This window comes from Capsicum annuum, chromosome 6 (genome assembly GCF_002878395.1).
Source record: "Capsicum annuum cultivar UCD-10X-F1 chromosome 6, UCD10Xv1.1, whole genome shotgun sequence".
In the NCBI taxonomy this organism is placed as follows: domain Eukaryota; kingdom Viridiplantae; phylum Streptophyta; class Magnoliopsida; order Solanales; family Solanaceae; genus Capsicum; species Capsicum annuum.
This window is the reverse complement of record NC_061116.1, coordinates 218,867,612-218,891,915: the sequence shown is the minus strand read 5'-3', so window position 1 is coordinate 218,891,915 and position 24,304 is coordinate 218,867,612. Positions and strand designations below refer to the sequence as shown.

Genomic DNA, 24,304 nt, shown 5'->3' with positions numbered 1-24,304 from the left:
AGATTTTGAATGATTTAGTTGGTCACAACACTATAATAACATGATGAAAATACACCTAAACTATCACTTAATATATTAAGAATACCCATTCATTTATTTAAATATTATTAATTATTTGATAATACAAATATTTAATTATATTTAATTGTTGAATCCTCTTGACAATAAGGAGAATTTCCCATATATAAAGTGGTAAAAGGTTGCTCAAAAGTTATTTTAGATTGCATACGTTCGATCCCAGTTGGGACACAACATTGTTTGTTTTTTCAGGATCCTTCAATTTGTTAGAATTTTTGACTTCGTCACTGGTCCTCACTCCGCTGCAATAGTGTGATGATGTACATTTTCTGTACTTGGCTCTGGCATTACTCTTTTCCTTTTCCAACTACCAGTTCGTATTCTTACTGGGGCAAATCGATTAGTCTTCTTGAATCTTGCTAAGGTAGCAAGTTGATCAAATGATTCCACCATCTTTATTGTATAAGAAACTATGTCTATGAGTAATGAAGCTACTGTGGCAAGTGGAATGACATCAGAAAAATTTATATCTTCCCATGAACTATTTGTGTGGAGCAAGGTTTTGAGATTTTCAGCAGCAAGTTTTGCATTGTCAATGTGGACCATAATGGTGAGTGGATATGTCATTGTCTTCATAGCCAATGATAATGCTTTCAAAACATGACCACATTCTGTACTCACCTTCATGCATGGTTCTTGAATTCTAGTTCTAATTTCCTGTTCAATCTGCAATGATTGTAGTAGATTAATTAGTCATTTCACGTGTTTAAGTAGGACGATGCAAAGTGGTTTTGATCTTTTGACAGTCTTTGGCCAACAAACATTCAAGTTCAAAAGTCAAAACCTATTCAACTTTGAAGTTCTGCATATGAGAGATAATCGAGGTCAAAAGTTCAAGACAGCGACCATTAAGGACATTCTTATAAATAAGACTTTTGACACATGTCGATGAGTGGTATAGTAATAATTAGCCTCTTTTATTTGTTTGATAAATATAATTAGTTACCTGAGTTTCATAGTTAAGATAGGCATTTAGGGCGTGAATTCGGTAAGCACAATCTCTAGCAGTGCCACCAATTTCCAAATATTGAGCCCAAGGATGGCGATACCTAAATTTTCCATGCCTAGGCTCCCATTTTGCAAAATTAGCCTGCAAAAGAAGAAGAAAAATAAACTTTAGAAGGAGAAAATTACGAGTATTTAATATTTTTGAATGATCTTTTTGGAAGAAGATCATTGAAAATAACATAAGAATTCTCCGTATGTGATTTTATTTTAACTTCAAATTGTAAGTGGTTATAAGAGATCATATCTCCTCCTTCGAATCAGTATCACTCATGCTTCTAATCTGCGTTGACACAATATAACATCAAACAGTTGTGACATTAACATGCACACTCCCATTGTTGTAACACGTTACTTATCTTAATTTCAGATCACTAAATCCACTTATCGTAAAAGTATTACTTATAATTACTTTTAGGTGATCTGACAGTCAATATATAGAAGTTAAACCCGTCGATTAAGAGAGCTGTTACTCACCAGTACTTCTTCAGAGCTTTTTGAATTAAGCACACTTTTATATCCCTGCAGATCCGATCCCTTTTGTTCACTGTCTGCCCCATGTGCGGTGTTCAAGTATTCAGTCCCAAACACTGTCAAGTTCACAAAATTGTGGATCTAATAAGTCTCTCCTCTTTTTGGATACTTAAATATATGTCACGTCAGTACAGAAAAATGGACTACATACCTTCAAGAAAAGATCCAAGTTTTTCAAGATTGGAGGAAATTTTGTTGTGAAGTTCTTCACCAGCCCAAACAGGACATATGAAAATGCAAACAACTAAAGCAGAAGCACATCCTATAAGAATTGTGGACAACCTCGTATGCGCAATTTCCAACACTTGTTTATCGTGATACCCCGAAACAGACACCAATGAGAATGTCAAAATAAAAATAAGGACACCATAGTCATATCTTGCCTTCAATTTTGGCAGAAATCTCAAATATGACACAATTGCAGCTGCATATCAAGTTACAAAAAGGACATTACAACGCACATTATACGAAAAAAAAAAATTCAATTAAGGGTATGTTCAGTACAGAGGAAAAAGTATTCGTGTGATAATGAGTTTCTTTAATAATTTAATTAATGTTGTTGAATTACCAATCGAGAAGAGAAAAATCCCAAGTAAAATAGGTTCCAATGTCTTTGAGCTAGAGAAACAAGCTAAACGATGAACTCCACCAGCTAGTGAAGCACCTAAAAATGTTGCAACCCCTCTATTTATAGCTCTTCCAAGTGTTGCTCCTGCAAAAAAACACAAATGTTAAAGAGATATATAATCTTAAAAAAAAAGAAATTATATGGGAAAATTTAAAATATAGCCTCGTAAAAAGAGCAAAAATTCAAGTGAAATGTGTAGTAACATTAGTACGTTCTCTAGATTGGTTAGTTAATATGATCTTAAAAGATAAACAAACGTTCATAAAAAACTTGAAACATATATTATATGACTATGTTGCGTTAAAGATAAACGTATTATCAGTGTATCTAAGTTGAATCCGTATTTCTCGAAGATTGATAATAAGTTAGGATAAGCTAGCTTACCAACAGTAAATTCGAAGACGAGGACGACAGTGAGAACAGCCCACATTGCAGAAACACCAAAACCTTCGTAGTGAAATTTAGGTTCGAAATAGTAGAAGAGTGAGACTAGAGTTATGGTAAATCCTACTTTGAGAGAATGAACAATTCTTCGAGGATCTTCTTTTCCTAATTTCTTTGCACTTTTTGCATTATCAACAACCTTAAACATTAACTTCTTTACAAATTTGTTGAACCAAAGCCATGCATTAAGGAAACATCCACACTCAGCAACTTCTTGATTTTCAACAACAGTCATTTTAGCTTTAAGTTGACCCTACTTGTTTGTACCTAATTTGAAGAATAAAGATTGGTTGGAACTTAATATTAAAACTTTCCTAATGCACTTCTATTTATAGAAAAAGATGAGAAATGACTAAGACTTAAGTTGACGACAAAAGAAATTATGAGTATACATACTTCTATTTATTATTATAAAAAATTATTGTTTATTTTGTTGGGATGCATTTTCCAGCTTTCTTTTAGCTACAAGCCTCTAGGAACACGTTTTTGTGTGCTAGCTGTATCATTATTAACAATGAAATATAATTATTACCAAAAGTTGTAGGTGGGTGGTAAATATTCGTTCAACCTAGTTAATTAATCAAAGATCTCAAGTTTGAGCTGTTATGTTTATGGACTTAGGGTTGCAAGGGGCGGAAGCTTCCTACAATGTAGGAAGCAAGAGGATTGGATCACATTGAGAAACAAGGGTTACTTATTGTATGTGTATTATCTTTCATGGAGAAATAATTAAAGCAAGTGACTTGCGTGAAATTTCTTTCCTTTGAGGATTTTTCACGTAAAATTGTGTGTTCATTCTTTTCATCATGTTGATTTCATTAGCGGATGTATCATAAGATGAGAATTACATAATTATCAAGAAATTAAAAATGTACATTTTGAGTCTAATGAGAATTACACAATTATCAAGAAATAAAAATATCATATTTTGAGTCTAATATATATGCTTCATAAATATTCTTCTATCCATCTTCTTATTTTACTTTCCTTTTTAGCCTATTTAAAAAACATCACATGTTTAGATTTAGTAATTTTTTCATTATTTCAATGGTGTAAATGACATCATAAGATTAAAAGAGTTTAAGTTCACAAATTAAAATTTAAAATTTCATTCTTCGCATTCTTTCATTAGTCAAAAACTTCTCAATAAAATTAGTGACTTAAAATTAAATTTTAATCTGAAGCTTTAAAAATATATATATACATAATAAATAAAAAATTAATGTTGCTTTTTCGTGTTTTCATAATTATTGTTTTTAGTGTAATATTATATTTCACATAATAATATCATTATTTATAATAATAAGAATTGATTCAAGTTACTAAGACATTAATCATACATTTTCAATATATTACCTTGTATGTAATTGTAAACATATCATATATTATCATAAAGATTTAATTAGTTTAATCCAAAGTGATAAAATATTTCTCTATATTCAATATTGTCAAAAAGAAAGAAAATCATAAAATTAACAATTAAAATTTTTAAGACCTTGAAATTTTGGGAGCCTAAAAGCAAAGATTTTACCAAACTCATTTTTGAGCAACCCCTGAAAGTAGTCCATTTCAGTCATGGAAAAACACATAAAATTATACGGAGTGTGTCGGTTCTATAATTATAATAAAGTAAGTAATAAAATAAGATAAATGTGGCATCAACGTTCACATACACATATATAGTCACTAGCTAATTACTGATGTTTAAGTGACCTAAATCCTAATTATATTATATAAATATATATTTTCACCATCATTACGTGACACATAAATGTACGTATAGTTAAATTCAAAATACATTCAGATCTACTGATCAAATATCGAGTCCTAAAGATCATGAAATGTGTGTCTTCTTGCTGGTCTAAGTTGTACAACGTAACCCTTTGTCAGAATATCACACGGTTTATAAAAATAAATAAATAAATAAATAAATGTACAATATAAGTCAGCAATTTGTTTCTTTCTACACAAGAATTTATACAGGTATGGATAATTTGTCTGGAATCTTTTCTGAACTACCATATACTAATTCCAAGAATGATTGAGCACCTAATATTTGAGATCTGTTTTTCAATGTTGCCATGCTAAAAATGGGAACTCAACTATATTTTAAAGAAATATATGAAGAAGCTCTTATCATCGAGCTTAGACGAGTTTCATGAGTTCAACTGAATCATCTTATATTGCTTTTGACTCAAATCATGCATGCAAATGATATAACCAAAAAGTAAAAATTTGTACAGTAATAATAGTACATTAGTAAAACTTATTTTGGAGATCATAGATCTTGGCATTTTTAGCTCTAATTGTTTGATCCCGGATATTGGTTCATTTTCTGGAGTTAGTTAGTATATATATATATATAGTATAAAATTCCTTCATGGCATTTTAGAGTAATTGCATGATTGCAAAGTTCTTCCGTACATACTTTAGCACTTGTGTGAACATGCCTTCAAACTTTAAAGTAGATACAATATAGGATATGCATGTGTGGAAAAGGGAATAGAATCACATGGTAGATCTACATCATCCCAAGCATACTTGTTTAGAAATTATTGGGGGTCGGTTGACTGTACTTGCTAGTTAATCATCACTCCCAAACGACCCCATTTCAGGTGGCACAAAGACTTTTGAAATCGGTGGTTTAAAGTAATTCTTAATATTTATGTTACTGTAAATTATTTCATTAATTAAATCTATTTTTTAGGCAGATTATAAAAGGAATGGGTGTTACATAATATTTTTTATATATTGAATACATATTTTATTGAGTATAAATTTTGCGTTAGTAATTTGTTTCTTCAAAGAATTCAGCATTATCTGACTCAATTACCGTATTTTCATTGATATCCAAATGTTTGAATTTATGAACCAAAAATCGGCATGCTTTACTACTTTTAGCATATTCTATGAAGACGTAGTCCACTGTCTTAGGTCCTATCTTTATCCTTTTAGGCATAGGAAACTTAGATCTTCGCTAGACACCCCCACACTTTGAAATATTTCAAGTTGGGTTTCCTTCCTTTCCAGTTTTCATAATGGAATGATTGTGTCTTACTATGGAGCACTCTATTGAGTAAGGATAGCTTCTCCCCACAAGTTTTGCGGTAAACTTGAACTTATAAGTAACACATTCATCATTTTCTTTAAGGTTCGTTTTTTTTTCTTTCCGAAATTCCATTAGATTGAGGTGAATACAGGGCCGTAGTTTGATGGACAATTTCTTTCTCTACACATATTTACGCAATGGGAGATTCATATTCTCTGTCCCTATCACTTCTTATCGTTTTGATCTTTTTCTCTAATTGATTTTCAACTTCTGTTTTATATTGCCTAAACGCATCTATTGCTTCATCCGTACTATTTAGCAAATAGACATAACAATATCTAGTGCAATCGTCAACAAAAGTTATAAAATACTTTTTTCCACCACAAGATGGTGTTGACTTCATATCACAAATGTCGGTGTAGATTAAGTCTAAGGGATTGAAATTCCTTTCAACGGACTTATATGGATACTTAGCATACTTTTCTTCCACACACGTTTGACATTTTTATTTATTGCACTCAAAGTTTGGCAAAACGTCTAAGTTAATCAGTTTTCGCAATGTTTTGTAATTGACATGTCCTAATCGTTCATGCCACAAATCATTAAACTCAAGCAAGTAAAAAGAAACTGAATTTTTATTGATTTCAACATTCATTTTGAATGGGCCCTCAGTGAGGTATCATTTTCCTACATACACCTCTCTTTTACTAAGTATAATTTTTTCGAAAGTAAATACATATTTAAATTCATTTTTGTCAAAAAGTGATACAGAAATCAAGTTCTTCCGTAACTCCGGTACATACAGGACATTGTTCAAAGTCAACACTTTGCCTGATATCATTTTCAAGCAGACTTTCCCTGTTCCTTCAACTTTTGCAGTTGCGGAGTTGGTCATATATATCTTCTCTTCGCCCTGAGCCGGAGTAAAAGCAGCAAATAACTTATAATTAGCACAAACGTGGCGGGTGGCACCGGAATCCACCCACCATTCTCGAGGATTTTCCACCAAGTTGCATTCAGTCGGCATGGAACACAGATCATCCATTTCTTTCTTGGACTCAGTCATATTTACTTGATTCTTCTTTTTTCTTTTCTCTGGGGTACGACAATCTGTTGACTTGTGCCTAATCTTGCCACAGTTAAAGCATTTCCCCTTGAATTTCTTCTTGGGTTGATTGATTTCTTGTCTAGCTTTCTTCCACTTTTTGGAGTTATTGCGACCGTCTTCTACAATATTTGCTCTACTTATTGCAGAATTTTCTTTCAACCTTCTTTCCACGGTTTTATTATCTTTTTCAATGCGCAGTCTTACTATAAGATCTTCAACTGTCATCTCTTTTCGCTTATGTTTCAAGTAGTTCTTGAAGTCCTTCCACATAGGTGGTAACTTCTCTATTATTGTCGCGACTTGAAACGCCTTATTCACAACCACACCTACAATAAATTTTATGTGAATATTAAGAACATTTTCAACATGTTCAACTAAGGTATTCATTAAACTCATACCTTCCGCGAGGAGATCGTAGATGATTACTTGCAGTTCTTGGACTTGAGATATAACAGATTTGTTGTCAATCAATTTAAACTCTAGGAATCTTGCAACGAAGAACTTTTTGGTTCTGCATCCTCAGTCTTGTATTTTCTTTCTAGCATCCCCACAATTCTTTTGTCGTCTTCATTCCACTATACACGTTGTATAGTTCATCTTGGAGGCCATTTAGAATGTAATTCCTGCATAGGAAATCTGAGTGTTTCCACGTCTCCATAACGATAAATTTCTCCTGGTCCGAAGTTCCTTCGGGCATCTCTCGAGCTTATTCAGATGTAAGTCGTTGAAGACATAAAGTTATAAGGTAGAAAAATGTCTTCTGTTACCACCTTTTGAAATCAACACCCGTGAATTTTTTGGGTTTCTCCGCTAGTGCCATTGCCTGCAGAGCACTCGTACGACTCGTTGTGGCAACATTAGTTGTGCCACAGTTGTTGCAGGATCATGCACATGACTATCCGTAGTCATTTTCCTGTCACAATGAGAGTAAATTTTAGTATATGAAAATACTACTTATAAAGTTTTATCAACTTTAAACACCTCTTGTTTCTAGTTTAATGATGAAGTTTTTATGACTTCCAATCGTCAATCGAGTGATCTTTAACTTGTGATGAAGATTTTATTTCTTCAAACCACTTGTTAAGTTAAAACGGAGTAGAAAGCTTAAAACTTTAATCTCCAGAAATCAAACAATATAGATTATGAAGAAAAAAAAACTTTAGTGAAAAGAAAATTTCACCAAACAAGCAAAAAAAAAAAATAATTTCTTTCCCAATTATTTCCTTAAGATTATTGTTTTCGGGTAAATAAAATTCTGTATTTTGGCAAAATAACTTCAACACAAATTCAAGAATAAATCAAGAACACTTATGAAGTTTCCAACACCTTCAACACAAGATAAAAAATGACCTTTCAAATAAGTGTGTTTTCAGTATTTTAAAGAAAATTAGATGAAGCAGAAAAAGTCAAGTCCTCCGAATTCTCGTAGTGTCCTTAAGGAAATAATTCCCCTCAAGTGCCCGAGGTAGCAGAATTTTCCTCCCATGATAAAATGGCTTAATAATCCAACTGTAGTGGTACCTCAAACGATCGGATTCTCTTCGAACTCACTCAACAGTTAGATGATCACACAGAGTATTTTAGAAGACAAGAAATGTTTTCAATTGCGAAAAAGTCATACTAAATCTGTGAAAAAATACACGTTTATATAGCCATTAAGTACCCCTTCCGAAAGGTGGCAATGGTTCACCGGAAAGGTATATCCTTTTTGAACAGCCATGTCTGTTCATTCGAAAGAGTGTTTTTTTTTCAAACAGTCACAACCATCCAAACAGTCATATCTTTTCTCGAAATAGTGTGTCTTTTACTCGAAGAGTTGTGTTCCTTCCAAGCAACTTTTTATTTTTTCATTCACACGAATATACTCTTTCCGTTTCGTTTTAGTTGACCCACTTTCTGAAAATATTTATTTCAATTTAATTGTCTATTTGATGAAATCGAGAGAATTTTATTATGTTTTTTCAATACTATCCTTTTTATTAAATAACTAAATAAGATGTATTTACTTAAATTTGTATTTTCAGAATATAATTAATAAAATTAATTTCATAAAATAAACTTCTAATTAATATTTTGTTATGAGTGTGTCAAGTTAGGGGTATCGGAGGGAGTATTATAATTCTATTTATATGTACTACTAGCCATAAAAAAAGCCGGAGAAGGAAAAAGGTAAATAAACATGAATTCAGGCATGTTCACTCAACCCCAGTTGGAAACAAGACCAAATTCTTGTTCCATCACTAACATATTTCACCATATTTGCAACTCAAAGAATCTCAAATCCATTAAAGTATTTCATGCGCACCTAATTACAACTGGCTTAATCTTCATCTCTCCTAATCCTCAGTTCAAACTCATATCAACATCCGCAACTTCACTTCAGACCTTAAACAATTTCTTCAAATTCCTCCAACCCAAAAAAAACCCTTTGCTCTTAAATTCAATTCTTTCTCATTTTTCAAAAAATGGGTTTCATTCTCTTACTCTTCATACATTCTCTTTCATGCATTGTAGTGGCATTGACATTGATTCATACACGCTGTGTAGCTCAATTACAGCTTCATCTGCGATGAAGAATGTAAAATATGGGCAAATGATGCATACCCTTGTGCGGAAATCGGGTTGGCTTTCTAGTGTTTATGTGGGGTGTGCTTTAGTTGATTTGTATGCGAAATCCTCGTGTATCAAGAATGCAGCTATGATGTTCGATGAAATGCCTGTTAGGAATACTGTGTGCATGAATGCACTTCTTTCGGGTTATTCTGAAGCTAAGATGTGGATGGAGGGACTGGCACTGGTGAGGAAGATGCCATGTTTTAATCTATGTTTTGATAATTTTACTTTTTCGGCTGCTTTGCGTGCTTGCGTTGGGCTCTCTGCATTTGAGTTTGGCAAGCAGGTCCATGGATGTGTTATTCGAAAAGTTCATGACATGGAATCTGATGCGTTTCTACAAAGCTTGTTGGTTGAAATGTATGGTAAATGTGGGTTAGTCGATAAGGCTAGGCATGTTTTCGACATGGTAGGCTTTAGATACGGAGAAAGAAAGAAGGATGTTGTTCTTTGGACATCAATGCTCGGTGTTTGCGGAAGAAATGGGAAATTTGATGAAGCGATTAGTTTGTTTAATGACATGGTAATGGAAGGAATCAAACCAGATTGTATAGCGTTATTGACTGTTCTCTCTGCGTGTAGTCACACTGGCCATGTAAATCGTGGAATGCAGTATTTCGAATCAATGGCATCTCGTTACGGTTTGGAACCCAGTCCCGAGCACTACAGTTGTGTGATTGATTTACTGTGTCGTGCAGGTGAGTTGGATAGAGCATGGAATTTAATCACAGACTTATCTTACAAAGAGAATGATAATTTCACTGTTACCATGTGGGGGACCTTGCTTAGCGCCTGCCATAATTTTGACAACGTCGAACTAGGTAAATTAGCTGCTCAAAGGGCACTGGATTTGGACCCTCATAATGATGGGGTTTATGTTCTGCTATCGAACATGTATGCCAGGAACAGCATGTGGAATGAAATTGAAATATTGAGGGAACAGATAAAAGAGAAGGGATTAAAGAAAGACATAGGACATAGTTTAGTAGATATAACTAGATGAGATAAAGGCAATGATCAGAAATAAGCCACATTCTTCTTCTCATGGATTCATTTAGTTAGGAGAAATGGTTTACGAGAGAGTCCTTGTTGATTTCCTTTGCAATAAGGTACATAGCTAAAAGTGATTAGAGCATACTGTAAGAGCAGTTATGATGTTCGAGGCAGTTGACAAAACATAGATTCTTGAAAAACCATGCTTCAGTGTGGAGTAGTTTCTTGAATGTGTTGAGTGCCCAGCAATTAAGGCTGCCGAATGCTGGGGAATATTCTTGAAAATCCAAATATTTCGGGACAAGGAAACCTAAAATACTCATCAAATTGACATTTACCTAAATAAGGAGCTTCCTAGAGCAGAGGAGCGCTTTTTCATCTCAATAAAGAGCTACATGGAAAATCTTCATTCTACTGGATCGGATAGTCTTAAAATTCAATTTTCATTGGAGCTCTTAAAAATTTTGCTGGGCTCGAGGGGATGAACCAAATTCTTATTTGTGAAGTGACAACAGAGAGGATTTTGGCTGGGCCATGACTCTGAAATGCTTGGACTTGGTGAGCAATGTAAATTCTGTTGGACATCCAGTCGCCAGGTCTCGATGAAGCACACAAGATGACAAGAACTAGCTCATCTAGAAGAGTAAACCATAATCCTTCATAAATCTCCTCATACTTGAAGTGTAAAGATTACAACTAAATATCTGAAAATGACTTTGTAATTCTTAAGTTCTCTGATAGTGTGGAATCAAATGAAATGGGTCCTAATTGGAGATCCATCTGACATATGATGGACAGATGAGCTAATATGAAAGGAAGATGTAATCATATTATGATACAAAATATGCTTGCCTCCTGATACAAGATCGACAAGGAAGACACGAAAATATACACCAAAATAGTCAACGATTTGAAGAATCGAGGACCCCTTTTGATGACCTCTCTCGGATTCACAAGAAGAACAAGAAAGGAAATGATATCAAGAGTAAAACACACCAAAAACAACAACCCTTGATGAACAAGATGCAATAACAACAACACACGGTTACAAGACAAGAACTCAAATGGATTACACTAGATATAGACAAACAATTACAAGAAAGTAAAGATAGATAGATAGGCAAATGAAGATGTCATATTAACAATCCAAAAGCTTATTCCACTTTTGGACCTTTAATATCACACACAACCTAAACCTATCTCTTACGTGACCTCAAGGGAACCGGAATGTCCAAGTAATCTCCGTTTCTAAGCAAATCATCAACACAAGGATTCCACCTTACCCAAGGATTCCACCTTGAAAGAGGCTCTCAAAAGAGGCTACAAATACGTCATCTAAAATCTCCCTTAAAATGAAGGCAAACTAGCTATTTATAGGCCATGGGTCTTTATTACACAATGGACCCAAAAGTGACCCTAAAAGATATTGGGCCCAAAAGAGACCCAAAGCCCAAAATAATGTCATGAGCGTCCATACTCTCTCGAAGCCCACGCTATCTTCCAAACACGTCGTGGCTCAATGCTTCCGTGGATGACATCATCAAATGTAGCTTCTCCCGCGCTCCAAGCTATAATCTACACACGTATTTGTTCCCCTAAAACAACCAAATCTTGGATCCATAGATGTGATCCTTAAAGCATCGATCCCAAAGGAGTGAAGCCCATTGATCTTGTATCATCCTCCTTTTCTTGAAGAGGATTCGTCCTCGAATCCAACTCCTTTATCAACATGTCGTTGCACCTTTCAAGTTTGGAATTCTTTGGTAAGAACTCCGTTAGGCTTTCAAGCTCATTTTCATATGGCATTCTTCTTGCATCTTCCTTTAATATTATTTGTTCATGAACCTGCACAAATGAAGGAGTGATGCTAGGTAAAATGCTAGCATCTTGGTTAGCGAGTAACAAAGGTTTCATGTTAGAATTGGTCTTATCAATTTGGATTTGGGTTGGATGAATAATATCGTCGGGAACTTGGTTTGTAGTGGGAACATGTTCTTGAAGTGGAATCGAATGTGGTCTTTGGTAATGAGGTGTTTGTTGGTGGAATTGTGGTGGTTGGGGTACATTTGGTGGGCTTTGAGTAGTAAGACATGTCACCTTTTTCATGTTTCCTTCCAAACATGACCCATCCTTCTTCCAACTATTCAATTCTTGTCACCAATCCATGAGAGCTTTCATTATCGCCTCTTTTAAGATAGGTTGGATCTCATCTCCCAAAGCCATGGTACCTATAAATTAGGCACTCAACATAACTTTTTCTTCAATTCTGAGGATCAAACACCACCTTTTGAAAAGAATTCAAGATGAAGGTTTGAATCTTCTCAAGAACATCAAGAACTTCAAAAATCTCTAACTCTTGAACCGATGATTGGAATGCGATGAAATTTTGAAACAAGACTATTTTCAACCTTCTAAACACATTTCAAACATCAATTTGTTCAATTTCTCAACCAAAAATTCCAGATCTCGAACCCACCTCTCTTTCTTCAAGTTTAAGCCCATATCAAGGGTAGAACACTCAAATCAACTCTGATTTAGCTCAAATTCGAACCCTAGATTCCTATAGTGTTAGAGAACAATAATCTAGCACTAAAAACACAAGAAAACAACAAAATCAAAGACTCAAATTTTGACCTAGGGTTAAAACGAGAATAGTACTTTTTTTTTTGAAATTTTTGATTTTGACACTTCTTTTCTTTTTTGCAATTTTCAAGATAACAAACCCAAGATTGACTTCGTAGGAACAAAATCAAGCTCGTCTCTGATACCAAATGATACAATATCGACAAGGAAGACACGAAAACATACATCAAAATAGTCAACGATTTGAAGAATCGAGGACCCCCTTTGATGACCTCTCTCAGATTCACAAGAAGAACAAGAAAGGAAATGATATCAAGAGTAAAACACACTAAAAACAACAACAACCCTTGATGAACAAGATGCAATAACAACAACACACGGTTACAAGACAAGAACACAAATGGATTACACTAGATATAGACAAACGATTACAAGAAAGTAAAGATAGATAGATAGGCAAATGAAGATGTCATATTAACAATCCAAAAGTTTATTCCACTTTTGGACCTTTAATATCACACACAACCTAAACCTATCTCTTACGTGACCTCAAGAAAACCGGAATACCCAAGCAATCTCCGTTTCTAAGCAAATCATCAACACAAGGATTCCACCTTGCCCAAGGATTCCACCTTGAAAGAGGCTCTCAAAAGAGGCTACAAATATGTCATCTAAAATCTCCCTTAAAATGAAGGCAAACTAGCTATTTATAGGCCATGGGTCTTTATTACACAGTGGACCCAAAAGTAACCCTAAAAGCTATTGGGCCCAAAAGTGACCCAAAACCCAAAATAATGTCATGGGCGTCCATGCTCTCTCGAAGCCCACGCTATCTTCCAAAGATGTCGTGGCTCAATGCTCCCATGGATGACATCATCAAATATAGCTTCTCCCGCGCTCCAAGCTATAATCCACACACGTATTTGTTCCCCTAAAACAACTAAATCTTGGATCCATAGATGTGATCCTTGAAGCATCGATCCCAAAAGAGTGGAGACCATTGATTTTGTATCATCTCCTTAGTGAAGAATAATTTATTGCTTGTTTTTCCATCATTGTGTTTTTAGATTCATTTGGTAAGTTGTGGAGGACTAGAGTATTACTAATAGTAATTGGAAGTTAGAGAAGTTGTGGAACCTGATAATTATGTATGTATAAGGTAATCCTTATGGTTTAGTTGGAATGTTCAGTTTTCGTGGTATAGCAAGATTAAACAAGATCCAATTCATGAAAAGATCTGGATTCCATCTACTAAAACCATATATCTAGATGGAATTGAGCTATGCTGTTAAAGATCCCCAGATATCTCCAACAGTACTACCATTAGCTACTAATGCATAATTCTTCCAAATAAAGATTCTACCTTAACAAGTTTTCTCTGTGAATTTCTTTTAGCTATTTATTGTAATAAATGTACTGCTGCATTTTTGTAACGCCCCAAAGTTTTTCTTAGCTAAAATTTGTCCCTAAAATATCAAGCATTGGCTTCTAGAATGATTTATACTTTTTTTCCGGTAGAATCCCTTAGATTTCAACTTTTTATTTCGTAGATGATTGAATAAGTTTTCCGTCGACATAAGATGCGTCCAAAACGGACACTCGGTGAAGGAGTTATGGTTAATTTAAGTCCTAGTTGAAAAACATTGTCATTCCTGTCCTTGGCCCATCGCGGAGAGGGTGTAAATGACGATGGTCAATTTCCAGTAGGACTCTGCGATGGTGGTGCATCGCGGAGTGGGCCAAATTCCCATTCGTCAATTTCCAGTGAGCCACCGCGATAGTGGCGCGTCGCGATGGCCCATGAAATCGGTCTCTAATTATATTTTAATACCGGTCTCATAAGGGTATATTGGGTATTTTCCCACACCTTTATCAATCCAAACACGAGTTTTCAACCCCAATTGAGCATATTACTCATACATCCACCAAAAATATTCAAGAACACTCTCTAGGGTCCATATTGATAATCTAAATAAATCAAGATTCAACCGTGGGTTTTCAAAACAAATTGAAGATTTGGAATCCCCAAGCCGTGGAAATCAAGAAGCATCCTTTAAATTTCTAGATAGAGGTACGTGGGGTTTATCCTAAAACTACATGGGCTTAAAACCATTAGAGCATGATTTTAAGATTTTTATGCATGAATTTCAAAGGGGTTTTGGAATCTATATTCTAAATTACGTACTCCGAATGTTTTAATGTTACTATTGTTTTGACCTTGTGGTCCTATCCCCTAAATTGATTTACATGTATACGTATATGTACGGAATTTGAGATTTAAGATCATTGAGAGCATAAATTATGAACTTCCTCTCGTATAACGAATTAAAGATTATGATTTTGTGATTTGGAAGATATTTTCGTAATATTATAACATTTGAGCATGATTTGAAATTGTTGAGAGGGTGTTTCTTGATATAAATGTGTTTCTTGTGTTTAAGAGAAAGAATTGCATGTGAATTGAGAACTTTGACATGACCACCTTGTACTGTACTACTGAAATACTTGACAAAGATGAGTTTCTTGCATGTGTTTACATGAGGTTTGAGAAAGAGTTTCTTTGAATTGAATTATTGAAATGGTGGTCCCAAAACTTGTGTTTTGAAAACAGAGATTTACGATAGACTAATAATGGCTCAGAGATGTGACTTGCAAGTCAATGGTATGACGATATCATATGTATTTATGTCATAACAGATTATGTTTTCAGAGCATGTTTTCAGAGTATGTTTTCAGAGACTGTATGTTTTGATAGAGTTTTAAAAAAGGGCTTAAAGAGGGTTAGGTGGTTACCCGAAGAAGGCGCGAGTTCAAGCAACTCTTAGCCTGAAATCGTATTTGCTGATACGGGTAGATTATTATTGTACACTGGCGACAGTCGTGTGGCGTAGTTGATTCAGAGACTCCGACCCTTGCGGCACACTTGGGTTGGGGGCTTCATTGCCGAGTTAATAGCAGTTTCCATATAGCCCATGAAATTTTTCAGAGTTGTAGGGTATACTACCAAGTGCAAAAGTAACACAGATTTCTCAAAGTTAAGATGATTTTTACAGAGTCTTTAAAATGCCCATGTGAATTCTTACTATATGATATACTTATGAACTGTTTTAAATTTCTCTCCTATATATTGAATAATAAATGATTATTTTGGATATGCTCTACATACCAGTACATCTGTATTGACCCCCCTCCCCCTACCTCTCAGGTTTTGAGACTCAGTCTGGGGGTCCAGATAAGCAGTAGATAATTCAGACAGCTGATCAAATTGTGTAGTGGTGAGCCTTCTCTATTCTAGAAGGCCTGTCTTTTCAGATTATGTCACTGTAGACACCTAATTTTGTCACTCCCCGATATCACTTCTACTTATTTTTACTTTATCCTACAGTGTACCCTTAACCATGTAATAACCCCTCCATAAAATAACAAAAATAAAAACCCCTAGCTAATTTTATCTTATCCTAACAACCTACCTAATCAAAATAGGACACCTCACCCCTACCCCACATGACCCCCGGGATATTTCTTCTTCATAAAGGAAAAGAAGGCGGGGATTTTTTTGGGAAGGGGGAGATACACAGAAAGGACCATGAGAGAGAAAAATGGACAGGATTTTCACTCTTTTGCTTAGTAGAATAATCCACATACACAAAAAATAAAAATGAACAACAATCTTTTTCTCCATAGAAGACACAGAGAACTAATACAGAGACACACAATTAGAATACCTCATATACAGATACTCAAAAATTACACTTCTTCATTTTCTTTTTCTTGGACTATTCACCTCACAAATCGAACACACATAGGAGATGTACAACTCGCTCTTGTGGTCACGCATACACGCACAGATCGGGAGAAAAGAGAGAAGAGAGAAGATTGAGTGACAAAGAGGGGGGTTTAAGAGAGAAATCGAAGTAAGGAGAGATTGGGGAGAAAAACAGAGAAGGAATAACGGTATAAACCCAGCGCCTCGATTGTTTTCTGGTGAACCTTCTCGTCGGAATTGGTTTACAGATTGTCTCGCTGATCGGCCAAGCTTGAAACTCAAAAAAAATTCTTGGTTTTCATTTTTCAGTTCCCTGTCGTGATCGATAGTTTCGGGTTTAGCTGTTTTCGCATCTCCTTGTCGAAATTGTGTTACGGGTTCATTGGTTTTTTCTCCAGGTTTGGAATTTGGTTTTTCTTTTCATTTCAATCAGTCCATCAAGACCAGTTTTGGGGTTTCAAATCTCTCAATATTGAATTTGGAGTTGGTCGCTGCTGAGGTTCTATTGGGAATTCTAAGTCCGGGTTTTCCTAACTTTATTATCAATGAAATCGGCTCTTCAAAGGTCCATCTCTTAACTCTATTTTTTTATTTTATCAAATTTGTTTAATATCGTGATTTTGTGGTGTGATTTCAAATATTTTGAACAAATGTTAATTATTATTGCAGATATGAATGATTGGTATACTTAAATGTTTGAATCTTTGTTCGGGTATGGGTTTGATGTTGTTTCAGATTTTAAAAAGGAATTTGACAATCGAATTGGTTTAATCACGTGGTTAAAGATGGATTTGGGGGTGAGAATTGAAAACTTAATAAAATTGGAGAATTTTTTCTATTTTGACTCATTGGTTGTTTGATTTGAAATGAACATTTACTCAAATTTGATAACATCATGTTTAGGTCGATATTGAATAAGGCAAAGAGTAGGTTCGGGTAAGCAAAAGTAGGACTGGTGATTTTGAATGTAAAAATATTTGTTGAATGGTTTTGATTTTATGAATTTGATTCAAATGTATTCATTTGGCCGGGGAATGCCTCGAAGGATCTGTATTGATTTATCCGGGGAATGCCCCGAAGTACCTTGTACTTTGAAGATGTTCGTGGTGAAGGCCCGAGGCGTTGGATGAAGCAATGGAGCGTAGTATAGGATTAATCTAGAGTAGAATAGATTTATATTTCCGCATTATTTATTCCCGGACTGTATAATTTGAACTGAACATTATTTTATTTTTGAATTTTGTTTGATTTGTTTGTTTGCTTGTTTTGCATGTTTGTGTGATTTATACATCCGTAATGTCAAATTAGCCGATACACTTCACCAAGAGACTGTGGTTGAACCACGGGATCAAGGGGTGCCTAACACCTTCTCTTCGATCAACAGAATTCCTTAACCGGAATCTCTGTTCGTGGATTAGTTTTAAAGTCAAACCGTTTTTTGAAAAAGAATTTCCAAAGGTGACTTGGCACACTCGATTTATGCCAAGTGGAGATTCTGAGTTTAAATGTAAAAAGTTCTTTTCAAAATAAATTTTCAATTTTCAATCATTTTGTCACTTTAAAAATAAAACCCTTTCAAACTTAAAATCTAATTCTTTTTTTTTTGAGTTAAAAAAAAGGGGTGTGACAGCTCGCTTATTTCAGTTTTGGTCTACTGGGGGCCTTGTCCTAGTTTCAGACAATTGTCAGATTTTCATGTAGTACAGATTTCACAGACTGAGTCATATGTTGTTTAGATGTAGTCGATTTACAGTTTCCATACTTATGTTTAATTCAGAATTGACCATGTTTTCGTTGAAGATTATGTTTCTGCATCTTTTTCTATTATATGAATGTTGTGCATGATTACCAGATAGAGAAGGGCGTTCCGGGCCTTCATGGTTTGGGATGTCCGTCACGGTCAGGCCTTAGTTTGGATTGTGACAAACTTGGTATCAGAGCACGGTTCATGGTCCCAGCGTATCTGCGAAATCTTGTTTAGTAGAGTCTTGTTTATGGGTATGTAATGCGTCACACTTATAAGCAAGAGATTACTAGGTGTTTAAGAATGTTTCTCTTCTTTGTTATTTAGTTCGTGCTTCAGAGTCTAATTTGTCCCCTAATCAATGACCTTTGGCTTTTAAAAAAACTAGCGATTCCTCCCCGTCGCACCAACGTTAATGCTCAGGATGATGAAGTCCATCCCACCCATGGGACGCGGACCCTAACAGAGCTCATACCCCAGAACCTGTTCTTACTTCGGTAGTGTCTCCTGTACCAACCAGTCCTCCTAAAGATCCTCGAACGGGGGCCAATCGCACTCATTCTCGTGAAGGAGAGGTTTCAAATGTTGAATTCAGATAGTCTATTCATATGCTGGCACAGCTGGTAACCATACAGACTCAGAGGTAGGAGGATACTAGGTCTACGTCTGTTACTTCTGAATTTACTAGAGTGGGCTAGTTCATGAGAATGAACCCGCCCAAGTTCTCTGGCGTTAAGGTAAGGTAGAAGAGGATCCGCAGGAGTTCTAGATGAAATGGAGAAGATTTTCAAAGTAATGCATGTTGATCAGGCGAAGGGTGTTGAACTAGTAGCATACCTTCTAAAGGATGCAGCGAACCAATGGTACAACGAGTGGGAAGATGCGAAGGGTGACAATGTTGAGTCCACAGTTTGGGACGAGTTCGTGGAAGTTTTTCTTAATCGATTCTTTCCTCTGGAGCTGAGGAAAGATAAAGAAGAAGAGTTTATAAACCTTAAGCAGGATAAGATGAGTGTTCAGAAGTATACTTTAAAGTTTAACCAGCTGGCCCGTTATGCTCCTGAGATGACGAGTAGTATGAGGGCCCGAATGAGAAAGTTTGCTTTCGGCCTTTCAGATGATCTGGTGCTTGAGTGTCAGGGAGCTATGCTGAAAGAGATATGGACTTTGCTAGACTGTCAGTCCACATGCAGCAAGTTAAGGAGAAGAAGAAGAAGATAGCTGACTCTAAGGAAAATGAAAGGCAGGCAAAGAGAGTCAGAGCGACAGACCAGAGTCAAAGTCATCAGCAAAGCGATAATTGGGGTGGCAAATGGCAAAAGAAAAAAAATTGGGGTAATGCACATCGGCAGCTAGTGCTCCTGTGTCCAGACCCACAGCTGAGCAGCGCACCCAAAATTTTCAATCTAGTCAGGGGCCGAGGATGCAGGGTACACAGTTGCAGGGAAGTGTAGCCCAGACCTCTCGGTCCTATCCATGTTGTGAGAGATGCGGGAGAAATCATCTAGGGAGATGTCAGTTTGGCGCTTTGGTGTGTTATTCATGCGGCCAGCTAGGCCATATCCAGAGAGACTGTCCGACAGCAAAGAGTGATGTTGGAGGAGCCAAGTTGCAGGCGAATTCATCTGCACCACCACCTCAGAAGGGTACCACTTCAGCCGCCGAAAACTGTCAGAATCGGTTGTATGCTTTGACCAACTTCCAGGAAATAGAGGCCTCACCAGATGTAGTCACCGGTACGTTGCAAATCTTTTCTCATGATGTGTATGTATTACTTGATCCCGGGTCTACCTTGTGTTATGTGACCCCATACGTGACTGTTGGTTTTGGGTTTGAGCCTGATGTGATTGCTGAACCTTTTATGGTTTCTACCCCAGTGGGAGATTCCGTTGTGGCTAGGAGGGTGTATAGAAATTGTGTTGTGTCTATTTTCAGTCGGGATACTGAGGCAGATCTCATAGAACTTGATATGGTTGATTGTGATGCCATCTTTGGGATGGACTGGCTCCATTCGTGCTATGCCACCTTGAATTTTAAGACCCAAAGAGTCACCTTTTCTTTTCTGAATGAGTCTATGATAGAATGGGAGAGACATTCTCTAGCACCTAGAGGGCATTTCATATCTTATCTCAGGGCCTGTAAACTTATTTCCTAAGATTGCTTGTATTATCTTATTCAGGTTTAGGATTCTAGTACCGAAAGCTTCCCTCTTCAGTTTATCGCCATAGTGAATAAATTCCCGGAAGATTCCTGGGAGATGCGGGAGAAATCATCTAGGGAGATGTCAGTTTGGCGCTTTGGTGTGTTATTCATGTGACCAGTCAGGCCATATCCAGAGAGATTGTCTGGCAGCAAAAAGTGATGTTGGAGAAGCCAAGTCGCAGGAGAATTCATCTACACCACCACCTCAGAAGGGTGCCACTTCAGCCACTGAAAACTGTCGGAACCGGTTGTATACTTTGACCAACCGCCAGGAGGCAGAGGCCTCACTAGATGTGGTCACCAGTACATTGCAAATATTTTCTCGTGATGTGTATGTATTACTTGATCCTGGGTCTACCTTGTCTTATGTGACCCCATACGTGGCTGTTGGTTTTGGGTTTGAGCCTGATGTGATTGCTGAACCTTTTTCGATTTCCACCTCGGTGGGAGATTCTGTTGTGCCTAGGAGGGTGTATAGAAATTGTGTTGTGTCTATTTTCAATCGGGATACTGAGGCAGATCTCATAGAACTTGATATGATTGATTTTGATGCCATCTTAGGAATGGACTGGCTCCATTTGTGCTCTGCCACCTTGAATTGTAGGACCTTAAGAGTCATCTTTTATTTTCTGAATGAGTCTGTGATAGAATGGGAGGGACATTCTCTAGCACCTAGAGGGCACTTCATATCTTATCTCAGGGCCCATAAACTTATTTGTAAAGGTTGCTTGTATCATCTTATTCGGGTTAAAGATTCTAGTGCCAAAAATCTCCCTCTTCAGTCTGTCCCCGTAGTGAATAAATTCCTGGAAGTCTTTCTAGATGATCTCCCAGGTATACTATTTGATAGGGAGATAGATTTTGGTATTGATTTATTGCCAGATACCGGTCCTATTTTTATTCTGCCATATAGGATGGCTCCTGCAGAGCTAAAAGAGTTGAAAGAACAGCTAGCAGATCTTCTAGATAAAGGTTTTATCCGCCCCAATGTGTCTCCCTAGGGTGCACCTGTACTTTTTATGCGAAAGAAAGACGGTTCCCTTCGTATGTGCATAGATTACCGCCAGTTGAATAAGGTCACGATTAAAAATAAATATCCCTTTCCTAGGATTGATGATTTTTTTATCAACTTCAGGGTGCTAAATGTTTTTCAAAGATAGACCTTCGTTCGGGATATCACCAGTTGAAAGTTAGAGAGTTAGATATTCTCAAAACAACTTTTCGAACCAGATACGACCATTATGAATTCTTAGTCATGTCCTTCGGGTTGACTAACTCCCCTGTAACTTTTATCGATCTAATGAATAAGGTTTTCTGTCAGTTTTTGGATCTATTTGTCATTGTATTCATTGATGACATTTTGGTATATTCTAAGAGTGAGGAGGACCATGTCAATCACCTCCGAATCATCCTTCAGACCCTTAATGATCATAAGTTGTATGCAAAATTTTCCAAGTGTGAATTTTGGTTGAATGCTATTGTGTTCTTGGGGCATATTGTGTCTAGTGAGGGGATTAAGGTTGATACCCAAAAGGTTGAGGCAGTGAGGAAATGACCCAGACCCGCAACTCCAACCGACATTCGGAGCTTCTTGGGTTTGGCGGGTTAATACAGAAGATTTGTCGAGAGTTTTTCTTCGATAGCTGCACCACTGATACAATTCAAATGGCCACCTTAATTTTTGAAGACATGATTGGAGGTCATCATTTAAAGTCTCAAGACTTGGTCACCCCGAGGGCACAAGAATATGCAAAGAAGACCCGTTTTGAGCACAAGTAAGGCCGTGTGTGAAAGATTGCTTGGAGCATTGTAGACTTGAGGACTCACGGTTTTGGACAACACTTAATGGGTCATGATTTGGTCATCTTCATTAAGGGTATTTTGGTCACTTCATTGGGTCCAAATGCACTCCATGACCACCCCATCCTTTAAGGGCATTGTTGTCATTTTGCCTTGTCTTGTAATAGAATATAAATTAAAAAATTTAGGTATTTTTCTCATTAGTTGTTCATTGATGTAAGACTTGAAACATGAAGCACCTTTAGTTGTAGGGCTTGGAATAGCCACCACACCAAAATGAGGGCAACAAGTGTGGATATCACTTGTGTTGTAATGTTGGCTTGAGACGTTGGTGTTTAGAGGAGGTAAAGTTCCTCTTGTGTCAACATAGGATTTAGGTTAACCGTTGTGTGTAGTGTTAAGGGTCCAAGATTACCATATTCTTGGATTCTTAAGATTATACCAACTAAGTTCTAACTATCTATCCATTTTGTTTATGTTGTAATCGTTTGTTTGTGTTCTTGTAATTCAAATTCACGACTTGTTGTTCTTGTTCCATTGTTGTTGTTCTTCATCTTGTTGTTGTTAACATAGTTTGTTGTTAGCTATTTTTAGGTGATAAACACATCAATACATTGTGTTCTTGTTGTTGTTTGTTGAATCCGAGTGTGGTCTTCAAAAGGGTCCTCGAATCTTTGATCTTGTGGACTGATTTTGAAGTATGTTTCATGTTGTCCTTGTAATTATTGTATCATTTGGTATCAGAGCCATCTTTGATTTTGTTCTAAATAAATCAATCTTGGGTTTGAGAGTTGAAAAAAAATATCAAAAAAAAAGTTGAAAAACTGAAAAAAAAAATTTCAGAAAAGGAGTAATCTGCCCGTTCTTGTTGTTCTTGGCCGAGAAAGTTGTTGTTCTTGTTGTTGTCTTGGTCGTGACATGTTTATTTGTGATTAGATCTTGTAGTCTTTTGTTGTTTAGAGTTTTTCTAGTGTTGGTTTTTTTTCACCAACACTAAAAAGTGTCCAAATCTAAGCTTGAACTTGAACTTGTTGATGTTGTTAATGCGAACAAAGTGTGGCTGATTTAATGTTGTTGTCATTCTAAGCCATGACCGCGTTGAAGCCCTTGTTGTTGTGGAGTTGGGCATTGGAATTTGTTGTTGTTCTTAGAGAATATTGTTGTTGTTCTTGGTGTTGTTATTGTGTTCTTGTTGTTCTTCACCCTTCTCATCTTTGGTTAAAACAAAAAGTGAACATTAGATCCACAAAAGGTGAAAGACCAAGTTGTAGTAATTGTTAGTGAAAGACTTGATCACATCACTCAAAAGACTTGACAACCACTTTTCACCTACTTTCCTTGATTTAAGGACCTTGTTTCAAAGAGAAAGTACCAAGAAGGTCAAGTCTTGTTTTGAACTTGAAAATGAAGCTCCAAGACCAAATTTCCCTTCATTAACCAAATCCACCATTTCTAAATTGTAGATTGGTCAAGACTTGAAATTGGAGAGTTAAATTTTGACAAAACCGAGGCCAATAGTGAACTGCCACATCACTAAATTACTGTTCACACAACATTTTGAGTTCAACTTTTAGATTTCTTAGTTTCATTTTATTATTTCTTAGTTTCGTTTGTTCGTTTGAACACTAATTGATGACCTAATAATCTCCTACTAGCTTGTTAGTTAGTTTTTGTTCCTGTTTGTTCGTGTTAGCGTTATTTTGTGCTTTTCTTGTTTTTAAATCGTAGAATTTCTTGGTTCAAGTTCGAACATTATT

General features: G+C 36.1%; 2 protein-coding genes across 2 annotated transcripts; one reads left to right on the top strand and one right to left on the bottom strand.

Moving 5' to 3' along the window:
• Positions 1-312: 312 nt before the first annotated feature.
• On the bottom strand, positions 313-2,924 carry LOC107875678 (aluminum-activated malate transporter 2-like). The gene is made up of 6 exons (XM_016722484.2): positions 2,630-2,924; positions 2,186-2,329; positions 1,769-2,041; positions 1,561-1,673; positions 1,025-1,168; positions 313-744 (listed from the first exon to the last, which is right to left on the bottom strand). Exons 1-6 carry the CDS (start codon positions 2,922-2,924, stop codon positions 313-315), a joined length of 1,401 nt encoding a protein of 466 aa, XP_016577970.2.
• A 6,082-nt stretch (positions 2,925-9,006) lies between these two features.
• Positions 9,007-11,238, top strand: LOC107875676 (pentatricopeptide repeat-containing protein At4g21300-like). The gene has a single exon (XM_016722482.2). It carries the CDS (start codon positions 9,026-9,028, stop codon positions 10,460-10,462), a length of 1,437 nt encoding a protein of 478 aa, XP_016577968.2. The 5' UTR covers positions 9,007-9,025; the 3' UTR covers positions 10,463-11,238.
• The last annotated feature ends 13,066 nt before the right edge of the window (positions 11,239-24,304 follow it).

Bases quoted from the DNA above. Each gene is read 5' to 3' on its own strand.
- LOC107875678 (XM_016722484.2), bottom strand. From the start codon at position 2,924: ATGACTGTTGTTGAAAATCAAGAAGTTGCTGAGTGTGGATGTTTCCTT. The intron at 2,330-2,629 runs GTAAGCTAGCTT...GTTTTTTTGCAG, and splicing joins CGTCTTCGAATTTACTGTTG to GAGCAACACTTGGAAGAGCT. The intron at 2,042-2,185 runs GTAATTCAACAA...CTTGATATGCAG, and splicing joins GATTTTTCTCTTCTCGATTG to CTGCAATTGTGTCATATTTG.
- LOC107875676 (XM_016722482.2), top strand. From the start codon at position 9,026: ATGAATTCAGGCATGTTCACTCAACCCCAGTTGGAAACAAGACCAAAT.